We start from the raw sequence: 22568 nt of genomic DNA on the forward strand, positions 1-22568 counted from the left end.
TTAATATTACTATTTTGATTTATTTTTCAGCCAGTAAAGAAGATTGTTCTAATGCCTGTACTAACATTTGAAGATCTACATATTAATTAGAAATATTCTTGTTACTTTTAATTAATGCAATACTGTCTGTAATCGGTTTATGAATGCTGGTACTGGAGATTTCTGTGATCGGAGATTGCAGATGGTAGTATTTCTCTTGTCGAGATTAGTGAATGTGTGTAGTATGTGCACGAGTGGAGCAGATTGGAGATTGTGGGGTATATGTTTCCAGTGTTGTCTCTGAAGTTAGTTACAATCCATTTTAAAATTTTTATTTTTTTGTTTGGTTTCATAATTTAAGGTTGATATATGTTTCTACAATTAATGCTATTATGATTAAGGCAATATTAGTGTTTAATAACCATGGCAAACCGCGTTTGACAAAGTTCTATCAATATTTTGTAAGTACATATTTCAAGAAAAATGATGTTTGTTACCAGATGTTATATAATTGCTCTTCATATAATCAAACGAATAAATATGAATAACATTCCAGACAGAGGATATGCAACAGCAAATAATAAAGGAGACATTTCAGCTAGTTTCCAAAAGAGATGATAATGTTTGTAATTTTCTTGAAGGTGGAAGGTAAGTAAATATTAATGCAATTAAATAAATAGAAACAAAGTTTTATTATTGCATGAAGGGTGAATGGTATATTTAAACTATTTAATGGTCCTATAACTTAGTTAAGAAAAGAAACTCTGATCTGTCTTTTTTTTCTGTACATATTCGATTGTCTTCTCTCTTTGGGATCAAAAAAACAAAAATATTATAAGTATTAATGGAATTTTCTAGATTTCTAATTCTTTTAAGAGGATCCTTTGAAGTTTTACTTTTCACAACTAAACTTTACTGTGTCAGAGTGATTAATGTATTGCTTAGGCTGCATAATCCTTTTATCTAGAGGTTAATGTTTTATAACTTCTTCATGTTTGAAATTGAACAGTCATCATATTCACTTAATAAATGAGACTACTTTAAGTTTAGGTTGTGTTCATGCAAATTTTCAAATTATAGTATTAAAAAAATTACTACAAATATTCGCAATAACTTTGTTTTCATTTTTATTTTTGTCAGTTTGATTGGTGGATCAGATTATAAATTAATCTATAGACATTACGCTACACTTTATTTCGTATTCTGTGTGGATTCATCAGAATCTGAACTTGGTATATTAGACTTAATTCAAGTTTTCGTCGAAACTTTAGATAAATGCTTTGAAAACGTTTGCGAACTTGATCTTATATTCCATGTGGATAAGGTAAACAAAATTCTTTTCTAATTTTGTTTTTATTTTATTTTTAAAAAGTTTTAACATCAAAAATAAATAGTTACGTATTTACATATATAGAATGGATGGCTAATTAAGTCAAATCTGCTGTTCACTTTGATCTGTGTTATTTCCATTTTGCTCTTTTCATGCTCTTTCCATGCTATTTCCATGCTCTTTAGTCACTAAAAAAATTAAATTTTTCTGCTTCTTTTTTCCTTTTCAAAATTTAATATTAATCTTATTTATCCCATTTTTGATTTTAGGTGCACTATATATTGAATGAATTAGTCATGGGTGGCATGGTGTTAGAAACGAATATGTCTGAAATATTATCTAGGATCTCAGAACAAAACAAGTTAGAAAAGCAAGAGGTTAGAGTTTGTGTTAATCTAATATTATAAGTAATGTAGTATTAGCTATTATAACATTGATGGTTAGCTACTATAAGTAAGCTATTATATAAGTTAATATGTGAAACTTGAATTTTCATGTTCCCACTCATATTTTCATAATGAAAAAATCTCAGATCAGGGATCTCTTTACGACAAGCGACGTGTCTACACGTTTAAGGAATGTCAGTTTGACTCAGAACAGAAATTCCCGCGCGAGAGCCTAGCCCTAACAACTTAGTTAATTCCTTCCTATGATTCTCTTTTAAGAACCGAACGAAAAATCACTATTTAATTGATGGTGATCTAGTAGCATACCAACCATAATTCTAAACAATATTTTGCAGCACCCTTCCTTAGAGCCTCTTCCTTCTGTCAATTAGAGGCAATTACGTTTGGAGGTTTGCAGTTAGCTCTTAAGGCATCAGTTTTTCTTGTCTGAAATTTCTGTTCTTTGCGCTTCACTCGGAACATATGCGGCGCTGATCCTTTTATTACTGGCAAAACATACAGATTATTCGTTGTTACCAGACCGTTGCGAGTGTTTCCTCAGCCTGCAGTATCACGTCGAGTGGTCACGCAGTACAGCATTGTTGAATTTTTTCTTTATTAGCGACTTAAATTTACTAAACAAAGGCTGATTTCTTTTTATGATTGCATTTTTTATTGGAATAAAAGAATAGTCCCTAAGAATGTAGAAGTTTGTAGTTCTGCAGACAAGTTGTTTTCCTTTAATATTTTCGAAACATTTACGAGTAGTTTTAATAGTTGTTCCTTGAATTATATCCTGCGGAAATCGAGTACAGATTTGTACTGAATCGAAAGTACTTTATTTAGAAATTATTGAGAGAATCGAATCCTAAGACCTGATTATAATAATTTATTTCAAACCTTAATTTAGTTGACAATCACTGAAACGTTTTTATATTTGTTTCATTCTTTTACAGACTGGTTTGGCGGCTGCGCGAGCTGTTAGTGCTGTGAAGAATATCAATTTGCCAGCTCAACTTAAAGAAATGAAATTACCTGACCTTCCTCAAGCTATAAAAGATCTTAAATTCTGACCTCGTATCCATGGTGACGAAGCTGCTTCTATCCTCACCTCACCACACGCTAGCAGGTAAAATACGTATAAAACAAAATGAGTCAGTACTTGCACCACTTTGTGGTAATTTTACGGACGACTCGAATGTCGTTGAGTGTGTTTGGTTGTGAAAGGCAACACTATCCATTACCGGTTCTGTAAGAGGAAGGGTTATTTAGTTACTAATCAAAGAAGAGCACATAGCGTGCATTCATTCCTTTTAAATTAGTTATCTTTCCTGTTATTATCACTTCTTCTAACCACTTGGTGAGTATCCCTTGTCGTTACATTTTCAATATCGAGTTTCCACCAGGAATATTCTTGTTGAGATAGGCGCTATGGTAGCCGAGCGGGTTAAGAGGCGAGACCTGCAAAGCTAATACGCATTGTGGTGGTACTGGGTTCGATTCCCAGTCTTGGCCTTGGATTTTATTTAATGGTTAACAAAAGAAATTTACAGTAAAGTATGTTTGCTAGTCGCCTCCGTCTACGACACCTAGTTGGACGTTAAGCCCCGCCTGAAAAAATAGGCGATTACTACTATGTATTCTTGTTGAGGTCTTCTGATTCTGGAAGTTAATATTTAAAACATTGTCAGAGGGTTTGTTTGTGAACAGGGAAAATCGCAAGAAGGTTCAACTTTATGTTTCGTTAACATGTGTTAGACCTGACAGTGATTTAGCGATGAAAATCTCTCTACTACAGGTGTACCACTTTACGAATGGATTTTTCAGAAAAGCTCAAAAATGGCATCAACAATTTTTTTTTTTCCAGTCGGTACATTTATTTCACCCTCGTAGATTAACATCTTCTATTTGATACACTTATCATTGAAAACTACTCTAATGAATGGTACTTTTTTAGAGACGGTGGGTACCGTCTACCCTTTTCAGAGAAAAGCCAGATTTTCAAACTTTATAAAAATAAAAACTTCCTAGAACGAAATATTTTTTTTTAAAATTTAGCAGTTTGAACTTTGAGTACTGAAGAATGAGAACCATGGATTGTCTACTTAGATTTTCTATTTTAGTCAGTTGGAGAGGAATAAGGGCACGTGATCTCCAAAACAGGGTCCCAACAATTAGGTGAGGCAGTGTGCATGCTCATAGCATACATTGAGTTTATATCTAGTGGTAGAGTTTTACTGTGGGCTTACTAAACCTTACTAGTTACCACCCACAGGTTTGTAGAAAGAACTCTCTTTGAAGCTCCAAGAGTACTTAATATATTACAATAGCCAGCGTATTCCCAATTTATGTAGTGAAAGCAATACTATATTATGCTATTTTGGGCAGTTGATCCTAAATTTATATAGAATTATACTGCCAATCAGTATATTATAAGGTAGTTTTACACGTGTAACCCAATAAAATCCCTAAAATATTTTTCATTCTTAAGTATCTTTAACCCACACGACTATATTTTCAGGAGAAATCTGGAAAGAACACTTACACGACCTTTCTCGCAGCGATAGTACTTCCGTTCATCCAGTTCTCTGTAAATTAAAAATTTAGGTTACCTAATAAATCCTTAATAATTTTTAATAGGTGATAAAGTGCTTATGTTACACTGAAATGGCACACCAGAGGATGTCCTTAAAATACCTTCTCAGTATATTGTAAGCGGCCGGCATAATATCAATTCGAGGTAGAGAATTTTAAAATACTTCCAAAGGTGAGGAGAAATTAGTTAGTGGAAGGGCAATTTCATAGAATGTGGCAACAGTGGTAATAGGAACCATAACGGATAACTTCCTGTCTTAAGAGTGGTTTATGCTAGGCAACCTTCTCTCCCCTTGTCATGAAGAGTCGATGTACGTTGAGCTTTCTCTTAAGTTTGAAAATATATTCCATTAGAAAATTAATATATAAATAACAGGGAAAGCTGAGTAGTTGGTTAACAGCGAATACTGGGATTCCATCGCGAAGATTACGAGTTCAGAATCCAACTACTGACCCTTAGATTTTCTCTTCCTAGGAGCTTCTTACAGCCCTTGTTCTAACAGACTTGTCTGTGATGAGAGAACTCTGTCTGGAGGCTGGCTGGCAATACACTAAAAAAATCTCCAGGCACCAATGGCCTCAGATGTTGTCGCGCCTTAAAATAAACAAATAATATGAATATTGTTCAATGCCATCCACTAATTCTCGTCTTCAGTTTATAAATATATTTATTAAGTTTTTTCTAAATGTCAGTTGACTTTATCCAGCCATAACTATTTTATCTATTTATAATTTCTATACATTTATTTATAGATAATTAAATGTATTGAAGTATTAGAATAGATTATAGAGTTGGCCACTCACACAAACACACCTCATACAGGAAGTGTTTTAGCTACAATAAATAACAAATAATAGAAATTGTACGCAGTCAATAAATAAATAAATACTGGAAGGACGTCAAGATTGTATTCTTTCTTTTGTCACGTTGTAACCTTGCTTTAGAACATAAGTTCCGTTATGAAATAATGAAGTTCAATTAAACCATATCTCTGCAAGTTACATTTGCAAAGAATAGGGACATGGTTTTCAAATTTCTTGCCCAAATATTTTATTAAAATTCTAATAAAAACTTTTGTGATTGAAACTGACATTTTTTTCGAAATATCAAATGTATTTGATCACTTTTCCGAAAGAATTTGATTATAATCGGGTCTACATTAATTTTTTTCTGGAAATTTATAATTTGAGTAAAAACCTCTAAAGGAAAAAGAAAGGGAGAAAGTAAGTATGAAAGGGAAAAATGGTAAAATTGCAGGAAATTTAAGTTTTTAATATTTTCTTTGACTACATGGTCTTGTGACGTTGATCCTTTGTTCTTGAACTTCCTCTTTCTATTTCTGTTTCTCAGATTTTCATGAAAATTTCTGCAACTATTTATTTTAAATTTCTTTTTCTAAATACACTAACTTTTATTAATAACATTTACTCTAGAAATTTGTTTTATTTTTGGAATTCCTTGAGTAACTTCAGTCTGAAGTGTCCCCTGTAGATTATGCCAAGATTGGTGAAAAAGATGCAAGTGAACATGCATTTTATATAGTTCTGTAATTTTTTTTTCTCGAAATTTCACATTTATTATAACTTGTGTTTAATTTTGGTTTAATTCAATTTAATTGATCAAATTTTTGCCCATCTCCGCTTGTGGTGCAGTTTAAAGAGAATTAACCCTAAAATTTCTATATTTTTTTTAGGGATTATGATCCTGTCTGACAAATATTTCCACGGGGAACAATAACACTGCTGACATGCACTAGGAATGCTTGCAAAAAATTACCACGAAATCTAAAATAGAGAAGAATAAATTGAATTGACACAAATATTTGAAGCTAACGCCAGCTATGTAGCTTCTAGAACTTTACAATCAAGTATAATGTTTACATCAGCTGTGTGTTTTAAAATGAAAGTAAAATCTGTGTCCTATCCACATGCTGAATTTGTTTGTGTTTTATTTAAGTCTTATCTATCAAATAAGAAAATAGAGTTAAATAAAGACTATATATATTTTGTAAATACTAAATTGGTAGATAAATAAAAACAAATTATATTGTAAATATTAAAAAAACTCAATTTTTCATGAAGAAAATACAAAGATAAAAAAAATATAACTTCCGTGTAACTCTGTTTTTGTTTTATTTATTTAAGTTAGGTAATGTAAATGAATATATTTTCGTTTTTGTATATTTTGAAGGAAATTATTGATTCCAATTGAGTTTTTATATCTGTTAAATAAACTATTTCTTACATTATTGTGTGGGCATTCTTATTTAAATCCATATTAATAACCCAAAACAGTTTAGCCAAGCATTACTAGACAAAATGAACAACTAAAAACAAATAAAGTACTGCTTACCCTGCGTATATTTTCCGTTTGTAAACAGCGGATGATAGTGCATTATGGTTAATAATTATCGTTATTTTTAATATATGTATAATAATCTAATATTCCAATCTTTTGATTAATTTTATCTTTGTCAATTACTTTGAGCATAAATTATAGTGTTGATGGTACATAATTTATCAGTAGTATAATGTAAAAAGTAAAGATAGGTGAATTGTTGAACAAACTGAACCGTCATTGTTCTTATTAGCTTTAGGCCTGAAACTTTCTTAACAAAAAAATAAAATTTGAAATTTCCAACAGTTTGGTTGCTTTATTTAAGTCCATTTAAATAAAAATCTAGAATCACGACACTTTCTTTCCGCAGTTTGTAATAAAATGATTCGTTCCCCCGTTAATCATCTGTTTAGTCTCATTTTCGGCGACCAAATAACTTCTTCCAGCCATTTGGACTCAATGTGGCCTCATTATTCAAGCAGATTTGATAGCCATAGAGATAAAAGACTTTTAACAAAGTGAATATCCACAAAATTGGCGAGCAATGTAAAACTATAGGTGCGCACATCCTGTCCGAGACGATTTTCACTTCCGCATGGAGAAATCCTAATGGTGTGAAAGGCAGATATTTAGAGTAGTACGTTCCTGAGAGCCCGAGACATCTTTTTCTTCCGCAATTAACTTTAGAGATTGCTATTTTTCTTTACTTTCTGATTGACAACTGAAAACGTCTTAAGAGAGCCTTTTATCATATGGATAATAATGGTTTGAAAATTATATACTTTTTTCTGATAATTTCTTTATTTTAAAGAAACAGTCTTTGTTTCTACCTTCGTTTTTATTTTCCAACAATTTTTTTAATACAAATATATAAATGTCTTCCAATAAAAACACATTAAATTACGAAATACATATATATAAAATAAATTTACAAATATATAAATTTACATTTAAAATCTGTGAAATATTTTTGATATAAAAAACAAGTAAATCTTTATTTATTCTATTTTCAGCGAACTATTTATTATACTAATTTGTGGAAGCCTTCTTCTGGTTCTTGGGGATATATCGGCAAGTTTAGGGAATAAAGTATTTAGTTTTTCTCACAAAAGTACTATAACCTGCAACCAAATGGAGGAGGAGAAGCCCATCATAATAATGAATGAAGAAAGGTTGGTCTTGTTTATTTTGAAGGCCAAGACAGATCAAGGTAGAATGTTTCATGGAGTGTGTAAAAATAGTTTGTTTCTTCTAATGCGAGCATTCGAGATAAAAGAACCTGACTGAGAAAAAGAGGAACCTTTTTTCTGCTCTCGCTAGTTGGATGAGTTTATTTATGGTATCACCCATTGTCGAATTTTATTTGTATTTTTCTCGAATTATAAAATTGTGACAACATTGTTGAAATATGGAATGCCACAAATCGTAGAATGTTTACAATTCATTTCCAAGATGTTATTGTATATTCCACCAGTAGGTAACATTTAATTATCCTCCGGTGGTCTTTGGTCTTGGATTTTCTGTAATAAAATATATAATTTTTAGTTTTTTTTAGAAACTACTATTATTACTTTTAAAATATGAGACAAATAGCTTACCCTATCTGGTTTGTTGCCAAATTTGGACCAAAAAGTAACTGGACATTTAGTTTTATGGCCGGTCTGTTGGTTAAATACATGGCAGGCGTCGAAAGGCGGGCAATATAGATGTAGACTGACCGCAGTGTCGCTGGAACTTGGATTCTCTACACGGTGTAATCCCATGCTATCTGTAACATCATCACAAAATTAAGCAAAGAGAACCGTTTGGTACGTGCTTTTATAGGTGCATAAATATAGTTTATTTGGTTAAATATTATTTATAAAATAAAGAAAAATAACAATACGTACACCGTTAACGCGAGCTGTGATGGATTTCAGCCATACAGTAAATACAAAATAAATTCACCAGTTGTTTCATAAAAATGCATTCAGGTTGTAGTAATTTTCAAAAAGTTACCAAAACAAAATATGACTTCTAACTTCCTGCTTCCAACCGGAATGGTATTAGACAGTCATTGTTCATTGTTTATGGTGAGTGATTCATTAATCCAGAATAAAGAAAGAAAAATGCCAATTTCAGTCATTATTTAAATATTTTTGCCGAGCTTTCGACCTTGAGACTAGGTCATCATGTTATTGACAAATTGCAATATTTTTTTAACATTGTAATTTCAAGTTTGGTGTGTTTTCTGTCCTGTCTGCTGGTGAACTGAGTGTTCCATTTTTTGCGGTCAAGATATCAAACGGAAGAAGAGGTTGCTAAAAACAAAATAGTAGTTGCATAATATTTACTGAATGTTCGTTTTCCTCATAAAATAAGTTATTGCATTAGCCTTTGTTGTCCCTTTAGGGATGGTTTTGCGCATACAGCATTCCAGTTCCCAAAAATGAGATAATTGATGAGGATTGATAACCTTTTCTTCAGGTTATCGAATTGATTTACCATTCTCAGGTTATCTCTCGTAATATTTACTAGCGTAATTTTCCATCAGTATTTTTTTCTTTAAATTCCTTTTAAATATGTTTTTATGATCGTCCAATTAACCGATTCTGAATAATATTGATGCAATTATTGTTTTTGATTGGATCTTATACACGCAATTGAAATTTATTATCGCACACCACAGATAAATGGCAGTTTAGAATTTAATGGAAGCAATTAATTTACTCCCAATTAATATAAATGAATCAATTAAAAAACACAATTTCAACCGTAATTTTACATCTTAACCTTTATTTAGATTTGAAATGAGATTTGATATTTTCCAAGGCTTCATTTTACAAAAGCATAATTCGAATGCATTAGATCTTTAACAGCAAAAGGCAATTTAATGAATGCTGTAAAATATCATCACCTGTTTTTAGGATGATTGAGTATTAAATGAGATGTTTAGGTGTTCTTTGGCTTCAGGTTGGTGCTGTTTCACTCCAACCAACATGAGGATGAAATTTTAGAGTCTCTTCCCTCTTAATTTTATTAATTTAACATTTTTTAGATTAGCACAATAGGTAGATAAGACACAACGTGACACACCCTGTGTCTTTCTAAGAATTCTACAGTAGAAAGGAGATTCAGCCAACTGATTCGGTTGAAAAAAAAAATAGGATTATGAAAGATATTCGATATTAGATTTTAATATTTAGGAAATAGAGCTTTAAACTTCCTCCTCTCAAGAGGGGGAATTCTCTTTTCCTAACCAATATGTATGAAAGCTTTCTGGGGGGCGTCAAAAGTTTCTGCAGTTTCATCCACCTTGGTTAATGTTGCACGACGCTTTGGTTTGCCTAGGAAGAGATAGAGGAAGTTCAGTCACGTAACATAGACACGGTAGATTACTTCGTCCGGGAAAAGAAAGCAGTAATTCTGAAGGAGAAAACTGTTCTCCTTTAGAAACAATTACATCTACGCCAGAAGTATATTAGGTAATTTTCCGGTTTACGTAATTAAAGTTTTTTGAAACCTGGAATAAACTTAAAAGATACAAGTTTTCTTTGATTTTTCTACATACCCACTTTATACGAACCATTTTTGAAAAAGTCAATTTGAAGTATTTAAAAAGAAGGGACAACCAGCATTTCTGGTCAGACGATTTTCTACAAATTTGATCAGTGACTAGTCTAAGGATTTTGTTCTGAGTTATCGGGATTTTTTATCGTCACGCAGTAGGCAAAACTAACTAAATTGGTCTGACGGTCACTTTAAAAAGGGAAGTTTTTTTTTAAAAGGACTTAATTGAGTAAGGTGAGTTTATAGGATTGAAATGGTGAGGATTCGGTCAAAATAAAAAACAACTCCGTGATTACGCCGTTTCAACAAATTTATTGTATTCCTCGGAGTGAGGTTATGTCGGTAGAGTAACAGAAAAAAACTACGAACTTTCAACCAACTCACATAACCTCACCCTGAGGAATTCAATAAATTTGTCGAAACGGCATAATCTCGGAGTTGTTTTTTATTTTGACCAAATCGTCGCCATTTCAGTTCTAAGTATTAATAGTTTACAGTCAATAAAAGATAATATAAAAGTGAGTAAAAGAAAAATTAGTTCATCTCCATTCATTCGAATGGTTAAACGAATTGTAATACCGAGATACTAGTCTTGATTTACCCAAGAAATAATAATGAGAACAAGGCAAGAAATTGGAGTAACAGAGACAAGGAAAAACAGTTCGGAGGCTGAACATAATATTTGCATTTTTTTTTTTTTTATAACGTCGTATAAAACAATTATTCTCTAACCGATAGGCGGACTCTACATGGTCAGTATTATTGCAATACATTCAGTACAAAATGTAAGTTTAAACATAAATTTAATTTGTACGTAAAAAATTTGCAGAGATACGAGCTATCTTGTCAGATGAAAATTACACGCAATGTTGAAGGACCCCTACTCAAATTCACTCTTAATAATATATTTTTAGCTGTCATAATTAAAAATTTAAGATTTTTATCTCATTTGAATAACAAAAAAAAGGGCCACTCAAGCAACTTTTAATTGATGACACGGTATTCGCAATCAATGGACCAACCTTCTTGCTTCTCTGTAGCGCCATATTTACATAAAAACACTTCTGGGTAATCTGTAAGATTGGTAAGAGATTGTAAATACGCTATCTATTATCTAATTGTAGTATTTTGTTTTTCATCGGGAACCCTCTTATCGCAATATTTAATTTTATTTGTGTAAATTTGAAAGGACAAGTACATTATAGAAGAAGGAATAATATGAGATTAATAATTTCTTTGTCGCACGAAATGAAGGTTAAAACATTATAGAAAAAGTTATCTGTCTATTCATGAACTCCGCCTTATGATCTATTAAAAATATTTCTCTTTTATTTTTCCCAAAAAATTTTAGCGTTTTATTTTTCATTTTTGCAACTTTTATTTTATGTTTGATCGTGGAATGTGTGTGTGTTTTCGTAATTAAAACATCGATCTATCGAGTTCACTGGCGCCCCAAATCACAATACTTTACCGGATAGTGTACTCAATGACAGCTTTGCCAGAAATCGAACCTAGACTCGGAAACAATCTGTGGAAATCAATTCCTCCTTTCCAATTCTGTTGTTTCTAGGCGCCTCGCATATTAATGGCCAATGATCCTAGAATCTTCAATGCGTTTTTGCCAGTCTTCTAGTAATTTTTGCTGCAACCTTCCCATTTCTAAACATTTTCTAAAAGATTTCTGGCATTCTCCTACATTAAGGCACCAATCATAATTTAGGTTTTTTAAGACCTCTTTTTCTGGAACTATTTCTTTTCCAACAGCATTTTGGAGACCACCTTAATGTAGCTAGCTTTATTACGTTTGTCTTATTGGTTTCTTGGAATAGGTGCATCAAAATCTTGATAAGGCTTTATTTTTAAGGGTTTATAGGGAGGCATAGATTTCTCTTTCAAAGGCTTGAAGCCTCCATTTCTTCATTTCTAGAGAATGGACAAGATTCTGATTCCTAGATGAAGTACTGAACAGAATAGAGTTTGTTAAAGAACCACTTCAGTATTTATACTTATCCCTCTTTCGAAGATAATGGTGATTAAAGGAGGTTACATTCCTTTCAGAATGGCACGCACTATTCTAGTATTTCCTTTTCCCTTTCTTCTCCTAGTCAGTGAAATTTAAAAATAAATTTGTGATTGGCATTACTATCGCGCCGATAAGGAGGTGAAACTAAGTGTAACAACGACTTGACCCGCACGATATCGCGATCGTATGATATGTTTGTACCACCACTGCCTTATCAACTACATTCTTCACACACACAAAATAAAAAAATAAAATTTACGAGTGGGATGGTTATTTTATTACAATATTATTTGTAAATACTAAAATTATCAACCTAAAGAACAAAACATATAAACATTCACCCAAAGAAAACAGATTAATTAAAAAAATTGGGCCTCATGAACGGAACTATTATCAAATTAAAGAAGGCAGTTTGGCAAGTTGCTTGATAGTCCGGCTATTTAAGATAGCGCCATGTCAGTACAGCTAGCCACCTAAATAGCAATGTTGGTTAAAATATATCTTGACTTCTCTTCCTCTTGTCAGTGGAAGTATGTGGTCGGTCAATTTGGGAGAGAAGTTTTCTGCTAACCCCATTTGAGTTAATAGGTCCTTCTCGAAAGGGGGCAGGATCTTTCGCTTCAGCAGATTTCTCAATACGACCACAAGCTACAAGAACCGTAGGGGAAGAGGTCTACTTAGTACAGCAGCTAGATATTACTGCTAGGTTCTTGCCCAACGCTGCTTATCGGGTCTTATCAGCCCAAATTTAGATAGCAAGCATCCCACACTAGAAACCTATATGCTGTAAATATACTTGTGGCTCTTATTGTACGAGACAGGAGTTGGATTCATATGACGCTCATAGATGGCGCTAATTTTTTAATAATAACGCTTCACTGCCTACTGTTATCTTTTATCTTGCTGACTAGGAAAGATGCTAGTTAACTGCCGGGAGACTACTAGCTCTATTATTCTATCCCACGTAGCCTGAAAGGTGTCAAAATAAGAATCTAACTTCCTGCACATGCCCTTGAACAGGAACAATTGGAAAGGGTTCTCAGTGATGGATCGCCCTTGCTCTAGGATAGCTTTAAAGTCATGTGCTAAGCTTTGGAGTTTAGACTTCAGAGGAGTGATCTCTGCGGTCAGTTCGGGGGTAAGACTTTCCATTTTGAGCAATAGGATTAATGAGCTGATAGAAAAATCAAAATAAAATCCCTACAACCAAAAGATAAATGCTGCAAAAATGATTGAATATTTTTCCTGCGTTGAGCGGAAGGGAGATATGTTATGGCCTGCACACAATAGACAATATTCAAGAAAAACAAATTCTGTTTTTAGAAATAACTATTAACAGACAATGGCTAAATGATTCAATTATTATAAACTACAGCCATAAAGGAATAAAAAACACCTTTAAAAATAAAGAATTATTACAAACAATTATTACTGAATGAACTGTTATTCAATTAAATTATTAATTGCGTTTAAACAACTCAAAATTAATAATAAAGTCTAATGTAGACGTAAAGGGCAAAACCTCAAACTGGCCTCAACAAGTAATGCATTCTGACGTAAAAAGAAGACCGCATGAATCATTGTTTAAGCAATGGTATGAGTACGGGTTGGAGCACAGAAAAATATATTTCGATCAAATACATACCATTAATGTAACAAACTGCGTTCGAATTCAAAGTATTCCTGGATATTTCCACCATAGGAGTGAGTTCAGACGCTACAAGTTCCTGTCGGCCGCCGTTCAGTTCCGGGGACGAGGTTTCTTTCGGCCACTCAAATCTGACCTCGGAGAGTTTACCATGCAGCACCTTCATAAAGCAGTGCGCGTCAGCATGATCATGAATGGCTGAACCGTGACCTTCTCCCCAGCATAGCAACATTAAATTGTATTTACCATTACCTTCATCTATTAAATTGCGGGTATACCTGAAATTTTAGCAAGTTGTTTTATTAGCAAATGAACATCTCTCTTATCAACTTAAGATAGACTCACAGCTGAGAGAGGAGCTAACAATAAAAGAATAGAAGAATAAATTACAGACAAAAAAAAAATCTTCCTATTTAAAATTCAACTTTATACTTTTAGAAGCACATCCCCGAGTTTGATTCTAGAATTAAAATAAATATCCTCAATTATCGCCTGATCCCCGTCTTGCTTATTGATCTAAAAGAAATATCAACTTTCAAAATAAAATAAAGAAGAGATGAAGTATCATGAATGTTTATAAATCTGAATAAAATTCTGCGCAATTAGACTAATTCTTTGCCTAGCATTATAAAACACAGAGCGTAAAATAAGTGGTCCTAATATATGGACTTTTGATTGCTAAATTACAGTAGGCTGCTCAAGAAGAATCGACACTTATAGATCCAAGTAGTAACATCAATAGTATCAAATAGTAAAAAGAATTCGTTAACAAAACCATGAGCTAAATTTATAAATTTGACACAATTTGAAGTCTCCACTATCTGTTCAAAGTCCATTTTAGTAAAACATCTTACATCTTCACAACAACGAAACCCTACAAACATAGTGCAGAGCTTTGTGATGGACTCTGTCAGGTTTTTTGCGATTTGACCTTTTATTGTTTACCTTCACCAACCATAACTGTTACGATAAGGTAAAATACTTTCTTCAAACAGCTGTGATTTGAATTTAAAAATATATATTTATAATTTTATAATCTAAAGAAATAATACCTGTATCTGTCAAATTTTGCATAACGTCTCCATTCCTGGGGATTAGATTTGTACGCTTCCAGTATGTTCATCACGTGGTCAACGTTCACTTTGTCGCCGCTGAAAGCTTCCTTAAGGTGCTCCAATACATCTTCCAAAGTGGTAACCTTCCCGATATCCATGTCTATATTATTTGTAAAACAAATGGAAAGAAAACATTATTCCTTTGTTTATAAGATTTATGTCGACTGTATGGCCATCACTAATTGTACGGATTTATATCTGTTTAGAATTTAAAATTCGTACAAGACTTCATTCTGATAACACCAGAATCCGTCCCTAACACTGCAGTAAAACTCATTTTCCTAGAAAAAATTGTCCAAATAAAAGCATAACTCGTTAAGAACAAAAACAAAATACTTATGTACATAAGTGAGGTGCCGAATTTGAACTTACTACTTTTTTCTTTAGAGTTACGGTGGATACACTAATAGATATTAATTTTAAAACCACTACTTCTGACTGGTAGAACAGATATTACCAGTGAAAACCGATATAGTGCCAATACTCACTCGATTTCTTTTTACTGAAAGTTTACTAAAGAATTTTGTAAAGCTATTTCGGGTGAAAAATATCGCTAAAACTATACAGTGTCACTTTGTTTTCAATAGATTTTCTTCAAAGTAAAATTTGGTTCGGTGCAATGGTAGTAGTGAGCCGTGATAACAGCTAAAAGCCAATTAATAGTAAAGGTTAACCCCCCTCAACTTAAAATGGTCATTAAAAGCATTTTCCTGCGAAAATGACTAAAAAAAATAATCGAACTAAATGTGTGGTATGATTAAACGATGTTAAAAGAAAATGTTATAGCCCTTATCGATGAAATACTACAAACACTTCGTATTTTAGTTAACAATCGATTCAGTAAAGCTGTGTAAAAAAGTTGTTTCTATGAAAAAGCATACAAGTTTGAAGGAGAAGAAGATTCTGAATGAACAACTCATCGTGGATTTTTCCTTGGATCCTTGTTATTGTTTACATGAACAGGTTCATTGAGCTGCTGGTACAATCTACGTTGATTTTTATTGATCTTTGAAGGACACTAAAAACAGTTGCTCACATTCTAGTAGGTCGCGCTGGAACTTACTTGACCAGTCCAATGGACACTACGTTTTGGAGAGGGTAGACACCGGCTTTCCAACTTTTATTTAACCTTTCCATGTTGATACGTCAAATGTAGCATTCTGTAAGATTATAAGTAAATACAAAACTTACATTTTTTCGTTTGGACTTTTGGTCTAGTAGTAAAAGAAGGAATTGTGATCTAGTTTTGTTTTCACAAGAAATATCCCTTCTGAGTCTGAAAAAATGACTAATAAATTGAATGGGTGTGGCCAAGGTAACTAAAAAATTGTTCAAATTTTTAATTTCCCAGGCAAAAAACAGAAAGTGCCACTTAACAGAATTAATTTTTCAGTTTTAGAAGTTTTTTTCGACGCCTACGATTTTTTATTTGTAATTTTTTTTTTTTTAACACTTATATGAGTTTAATTAGTAAAATGAATTGCACTTTTGAAGATAAGCTTTTCTTTTTTGCTGGTATTAGCTTGGAGGTTATAAAAATAGTTGGTACAAATTAAAATCATGAATTCTTCTTTGCATCCTAAATCGCAACAGCAAATTTTAAGTCGCTACGATTTTTTGTTTGTTTTGAGTTTGGATGACCACTCACATTAGCAGGCTCACTTTCATACTACCATAGTACTTATTCAAGTTTCCCTTTCCTGTGGAGTTCAAAAGTGTATTTTAGGAGAAAACGCAAAATCGATAATTCGTTCCAATCTTAACCTTCCTTGCACTTACAAGAAATGGAGAAGGTTAAAAAGGCCCTTACTCATGATCAAAAATGCAAAACTTGGTACAATGGAAAAGTAGTATATACTTTTGTGGACAGTGTTCAGTCGTAATTACACTGATTTAACATTTTAATAACATTTACTCTACAGCAGTATTTGTGTACCATATGTATGTAAAGTACGTAAGTTTACGGTCGGCGCCGATTACAGACGATTGCAACACCTTGCTTAAATCATCTTATTTATCGAGCGTGTAGGAAACTCAAATTTAAGTTAATTGTAAGTTATTATTGCAAGAGTCGTTGAAAACAGAGAGATCGATTGGCAAATATTCCAACGTCCTCGATATTTGTATCACGCCACCTTGAGATTTACTGAATAGGAAATTTATGCAGCAGTAAAATACAAATAAAATTGACAAATCAGTCAACAGAAAAGGGGATTCATTGTTTAGGACGCAGGTTGCGCTCTCATGTTGACAGGTTAATTGTGAGAGATTGCGTAGTTGGAATTGATGATACTGAGCAACTGAAACGATGGCACAACTGTGATAATTTAAACACAAGTTTTGACTAAAAAACATTCAGCAAACTTCTCTCGAAATTAATTTTTTTGAAATTACTTTATTTCGAAAAAAGGGCTCTCAGGGCTAGGTCTGTGGTTTGTCCAGTAGCATAACTGGAAAATCTAGTGGAACACTGACACGATATTCCCTCTCTACAATTTTAATAGTTCAACTCACAATTGTTTACCAACTGAAAATTTAAGACCCAAAAATGTAACTAACATTATTCAGTTAGAAAACCGTGCAATACAATTAAGTGTAGTAACCTAGTAAATCTAATAGATACATCAATAACTTTAAATACAGATCTATAACTTAAATTACAATCATTTTTCAGACAACATATGTTTTAAAAAGAAGAGGTAGTCTTCCGTCTTAAGTTTGAAAAATAAATAAATTGGGACCTTGAAAATTGTAAGGAGAGAAAATCGTGCTATTACTCCGGATTTTATGGTTTTTAAATTCAAAAGGGAAATATCAGTAAGATTGCATGATGTTTTATTGTTTGTGATGAATATTGTAAGCTATAAAAGTGTCTTAAAATTGAGAACATTAGTGTTATGAAAAAATTATGACAGGTAATAAATAAATCGGTTTAGTTAAGCTCTCGATTTAATTATTAGACAACAGAGTAATGACTGTAATAAAAATCTCTATCATTCCTCCACTATTAGGAAAGGATTATTTTTGTCAAAACTACTTCCGCAAATGGTACATAATTCATAAAGAAGAGAATCGTTTTGAGCCAATGCCCACATTCAATCAAGCAATTTTCTGTAAATTCGGAAGGTCCAGGAATTTAATTTTTGCATTGGATGGAAAAATAAATGCCAGTTTCAGTCATGATATATTTTCATTATGCCGAGCTTTCTACTTAGGGACTAGGTCATCTTCAGAGCTAGTTTACAATGTAATATTTTACATCATTAAAGGGTTGGTGTGTCATTTGTCTAGTCTGTTCGTGGACTGGAATATATCATAACTGAAACTGGCAGTTATTTTTTCATCCTATTGAAACAATGAATCAATAACCAAAAATAATGAACAGTAATTAATTTTTACAGATATTTTTCCGCGTATTGAAGGATTGATTTAAATCAATTAACCAAAATTAATTAAAAAAAAAAAGTTTATAAGTGGTCACCCAAGTAAAGAAACAACTAAAAATTTTATTATGTCATTAATCAGAAATCATTGCAAAATATATTAATTAGTGATGAGTGGAGATACTTGAACATCTTGTAGTAATTTAAATTTATTGGAAATTAATTTCCTAATTTTATCTGCAAGAAGACAATTGACTGGGAAACCTTAATATCCAATAAAAGACAAAATTGATCCAGCTATTAAAATTTAAAAAAGTTTAAACAAATAGAAATAAAAATATTAGTATAATAGATCATTTACTCTTACATACTTAAAAGCAACATTTATAGTAACCCCAACTCAGTATCAGACAACGTTAACATTGCTTTAAAATCCAAAATAGTAAAACAATGATTGGGTAATAATCAGGAGAATTTGAGAATTTATAAGTTACGTTTCAGCAAAAGACATCCGAAGGACTAATTGGGAATGTTACGAGTATAACTTGATCGTAAATCGGACAATAATTTTCTCGAATATGATTTCAATCTTGTAGGGATTCCCCATTTCCAGCGTGATATTATTCAACTTTTAGATTATTATACGACTACCGGTTTACTAACCAAAAAACTAGAGATAGCTATTAATTAACAAGACCTTCCGAACGAAATCTCTTTGATATAATCTACACTGTTGACAGTAACACAAGATTGAAATAATTTATAAAGTAAATTTAAAAGTAGAACTTATCAACTTTACAGTTCGGTTTCCATAAAACGATTTTATTGATATTTGGCATTGAAGCACAATAAATATTTCAAGAACCAAATAATATTTTTAGTTCATCTTTAGATATTTTAGCCTTTTCATTTCACAGGAATCGCACAGTTTCCTGTACAATAAAGGCCTGAATTCTACTTTCACAATATTCTGAAAAACCCATCTTCTGTGTAATTCGAAGGAAGTTTATTATAATTAAATAGTACGAGAATTATAATCACGTCAAGACCCCATTGGCACCCGAAGCCTTCTTTGTGTTTTCTCTTTTACTGACAAATTCTGACGTTCAACATAAGTCTTGCGTTTTAGAACGTATTTATAAAATCAACAGTTCTTAAGAATAATTGTTGAATGAATTGTTTAATAATTAATCAATGGCTGGCAGCAATTCTGACAGACCGAACTGGTTTGTGGTGCAATAGAAAAATTCCACTCAATAGAAGATAATTAAGATGTGCTTCAATGTCAACAAAATGATTACTAGATCAACAGCAAAAAAGAAAAGACTCGACCTAATGACCCTTCTCAGCTGGGCGTAATGGCTTCAACGTCATGTTAGTTATTAACCTACCCCAAACCCATTACCTTGATCAACCATAATCAACAAATCTGGAGAGAGCATTCCAACTGTTTTCTCTTACTATAATTTTAGAAAGTTGTTCATTCAAGGACTGGTATAGATTTTCTACAATCTCTGTATTTTCAGGCATATTCACTTCTTACATACTCTTCTTACAGCTGGTAGCCTCAGGTTAATTGCGTTTTGCGGCGTTAGCAATAATCAAAACAATATAATTTGTAAAATTGTATTGTTTTTACTTTTCACAAAATGACTCTTTAGAGGAATGGCTATCTCCATTCCTCTCTTAAAACAAATTTTAGAGCTAATCTATATGTAAAGTATTCCTGAATTTAGAAAGTCTAAGGAACTACTTTGGAAAAATTAGGTGTGATACTCTCATGACCTTCTTTTAACTTTGTTATTTCAATTCAAATAATACCTTCCAATCAATTGCAATAGTAAATAAAATTTAATTTTAATGAGCGTGATAAATTATATCGTAAGTATTGGTTGGGCCTGTTAAAATTACACGCAGAGTTACAAGACGTCTAATTCAAAAGTATTTTCAAATTATATATATTTATATACATATAAGGGAAATATTTTGTTCAGGAAAATTGTTCCAAATAACAGTGAACTGTTCCAAATAGCATTGCAGGTTTACTAAAAATTTGGATGAAGCCATTTTTTATAGGCATCAAACTAATGTGAAGAACATACTCAGTAATATTGAAATTTTGTCTGACAGTTTAACTTGAAAAGTTAAAGGGAAATGAATTTAGGAAGATTTCCAGGAGTGGAATATATGGGCTCCCCATTAGTCATTTCTGGTAATTCTACGGTATTACCAACCATAAGCATTTACTGGGAATTAAATTAATAACTGGCTAAAATTCCAAGGTTGCAGAAAATTAATGCTTTAACTGCAGGAGTTGGAGGAACAGAATATGAGTGTTAACCTCATTTTACGAGAAAATCTAAAATATGTGCAAAGTTTTTGGGGTTTCCTCTAGAAATAACCGATTTTAGACACAGTGGGTGTAAAAAAGTGTTTTTTATATGGTCTGAGCGTTCTGTCTATGGTCGGTGTTAAGGAAATAAAATATTTAGTATTTCAGCAAGTCGTGGTTGGTACCATTGGAAGAATGGGGTAGAGGGAGTGGTTGTTGCGCGCTCCTTATATCCATCTTGATCTGTGTAACTTAAGAATAAAAAAATAGCAAAATGTTCAAATAGCGGCTCCTAATTTGGTGTTTTTTTTTTTATTGGGTGCCACCATTGGGCAAAAACTCTACCCAAGTGCCACTTTAATGAATAGATCTTCTAGTTTTTCGGGTTGTAATTAAATTTTCAGTATAAATTTTAAGAAAATTCAATTAGTAACTTTAACGTGAGAAAGAGTAGTGTAAGCTTTCGTAGCAGATATGGTTTAAATTGTTAATTATAATAAGACTGCTAAAGGCACTAATGACCATAGACGTCGAAGCTTACTAAAACTGAAGCCAAGCCTGGTAAGCCCTGACCCTCCTGGTCGATTAAAGACTGAAGAGGTTTTTCTTAGGCATCCAGAGTTGATGGCCAATCTATAAGAAATATATGACTCATGATTCGGTTCAATTTTACTCTTCTTTAAGATCAAGTAGTGTAACGAAAAGCGGCCAATTTCTCGAAATGGATTAATCAATGGAGATCCACTGGAGAACCAGGAAAACAAATTGAATTTGAGCGTACATAGTTTGCTATCGTCGTTTACCGCGGATGTATTCACTCACCTTAAGTGATTTCATCCACTAAAGGATACAATCATAAAAAAGATTTTGTTTAACTAATAGGCTTTTCTTACAAGAGTTCCAGCTTGGCTGGTCAAAGTAATGCTTGCAAATTCTTTGACGATGAAACAATTTCGAAAATGCAGAACATAAAATAATGTACTGATACCGCTAATTCAACGGTCAGTGACTCATTCATTCCAACTATGTTTTTTTGATAGAAGATAGTGGATGATTATTGCTCCATTTCTTTCAAACCTTAATATCAAGGAAGGTAATAATTTCAAAGATAATCTCTTTGGATTAAGAGAGAAATGCCACGTTCAAATAGAATGCCAGAAATTGACATTAGACAATTGGAAAATGAAAAAAGTTCAAGTATCAATCACCTATAGATTTAGTTTATATGAATGCGCACTAAGTAAGTAGTTCTCTAATTCGAGATCCTTGTATAGCTACTTTTTGTAGGAAAAATGTCAACAGAAATATGCTTTCCGTCCTCCGATTACGACGTAGGGGTGGTGGCCCCATCAAAAAAACAAAACAAATTGATGTAGTTGCCAAAGGATTTATTTGATCTTGAACATTTCTCATCAAACCACCTTGGTTTGTCTGAGAACAAAAGATGATACTGGTGTGGCCTGGGAGAAGATGTGTCTTTACATATCCTTCAAAAGAATCTTTTGATTTGTGTATAATATTGAAGCAAGCTACCACATTCTAAGATGAAGAAAATATAATTATGTAAATGGTGACAGCCGCTCCGTTTCTCCACTCAGATTTTTTAAAGTAACTTTTACCTTCATGTTTTGCAGTAAAAGTCGCCTGATATTACTTTTAAAACTTATTTGATGTAGTAAATAAATTAGAAAATGGATTACTACTAAATGAGGCTGAGATACCTGATAGTGAATATTATAGACCGCTAACGAACCAGGTTGATACCGCTCACGTGCCACTGACAGAAAGAACGTTCGGTCGACTGAGAGTTTCTGATCTGCTTTGCTTACTAGTGATGGGCTATTTGAGCGGACTCGTTCCATTGGAACGAGTCCGATGGTGGAACGAGTT

At 32.6% G+C, this 22568-nt stretch overlaps 2 protein-coding genes across 5 annotated transcripts; one reads left to right on the plus strand and one right to left on the minus strand.

Moving 5' to 3' along the window:
* Positions 1–45: 45 nt before the first annotated feature.
* Positions 46–6539, plus strand: or (AP-3 complex subunit sigma-2 or). 3 transcript variants are annotated; one of them, XM_074139321.1, is made up of 7 exons: positions 46–184; positions 341–440; positions 536–627; positions 1120–1303; positions 1579–1686; positions 2652–2824; positions 5985–6539. In XM_074139321.1, exons 1-6 carry the CDS (start codon positions 144–146, stop codon positions 2766–2768), a joined length of 642 nt encoding a protein of 213 aa, XP_073995422.1. In that variant the 5' UTR covers positions 46–143; the 3' UTR covers positions 2769–2824; positions 5985–6539. The 3 variants fall into 3 exon arrangements, with proteins under 3 accessions (XP_073995422.1, XP_073995424.1, XP_073995423.1); XM_074139323.1 differs by having other exon boundaries at positions 114–257; XM_074139322.1 differs by having other exon boundaries at positions 170–284; positions 381–440.
* Positions 6540–7527: 988 nt separating this feature from the next.
* Positions 7528–22534, minus strand: LOC141459809 (cysteine dioxygenase type 1). 2 transcript variants are annotated; one of them, XM_074139320.1, is made up of 5 exons: positions 22400–22534; positions 14901–15244; positions 13846–14126; positions 8227–8396; positions 7528–8148 (listed from the first exon to the last, which is right to left on the minus strand). In XM_074139320.1, the coding sequence occupies exons 2-5, from the start codon at positions 15059–15061 to the stop codon at positions 8113–8115; spliced, it is 648 nt and encodes a 215-aa protein (XP_073995421.1). In that variant the 5' UTR covers positions 15062–15244; positions 22400–22534; the 3' UTR covers positions 7528–8112. The 2 variants fall into 2 exon arrangements, with proteins under 2 accessions (XP_073995421.1, XP_073995420.1); XM_074139319.1 differs by having other exon boundaries at positions 14901–15063; positions 22400–22524.
* Positions 22535–22568: the final 34 nt, after the last annotated feature.

This window comes from Rhodnius prolixus, unplaced genomic scaffold, assembly GCF_049639745.1.
Source record: "Rhodnius prolixus isolate KJV_2025 unplaced genomic scaffold, Rpr scaffold_23, whole genome shotgun sequence".
NCBI classification, from domain to species: domain Eukaryota; kingdom Metazoa; phylum Arthropoda; class Insecta; order Hemiptera; family Reduviidae; genus Rhodnius; species Rhodnius prolixus.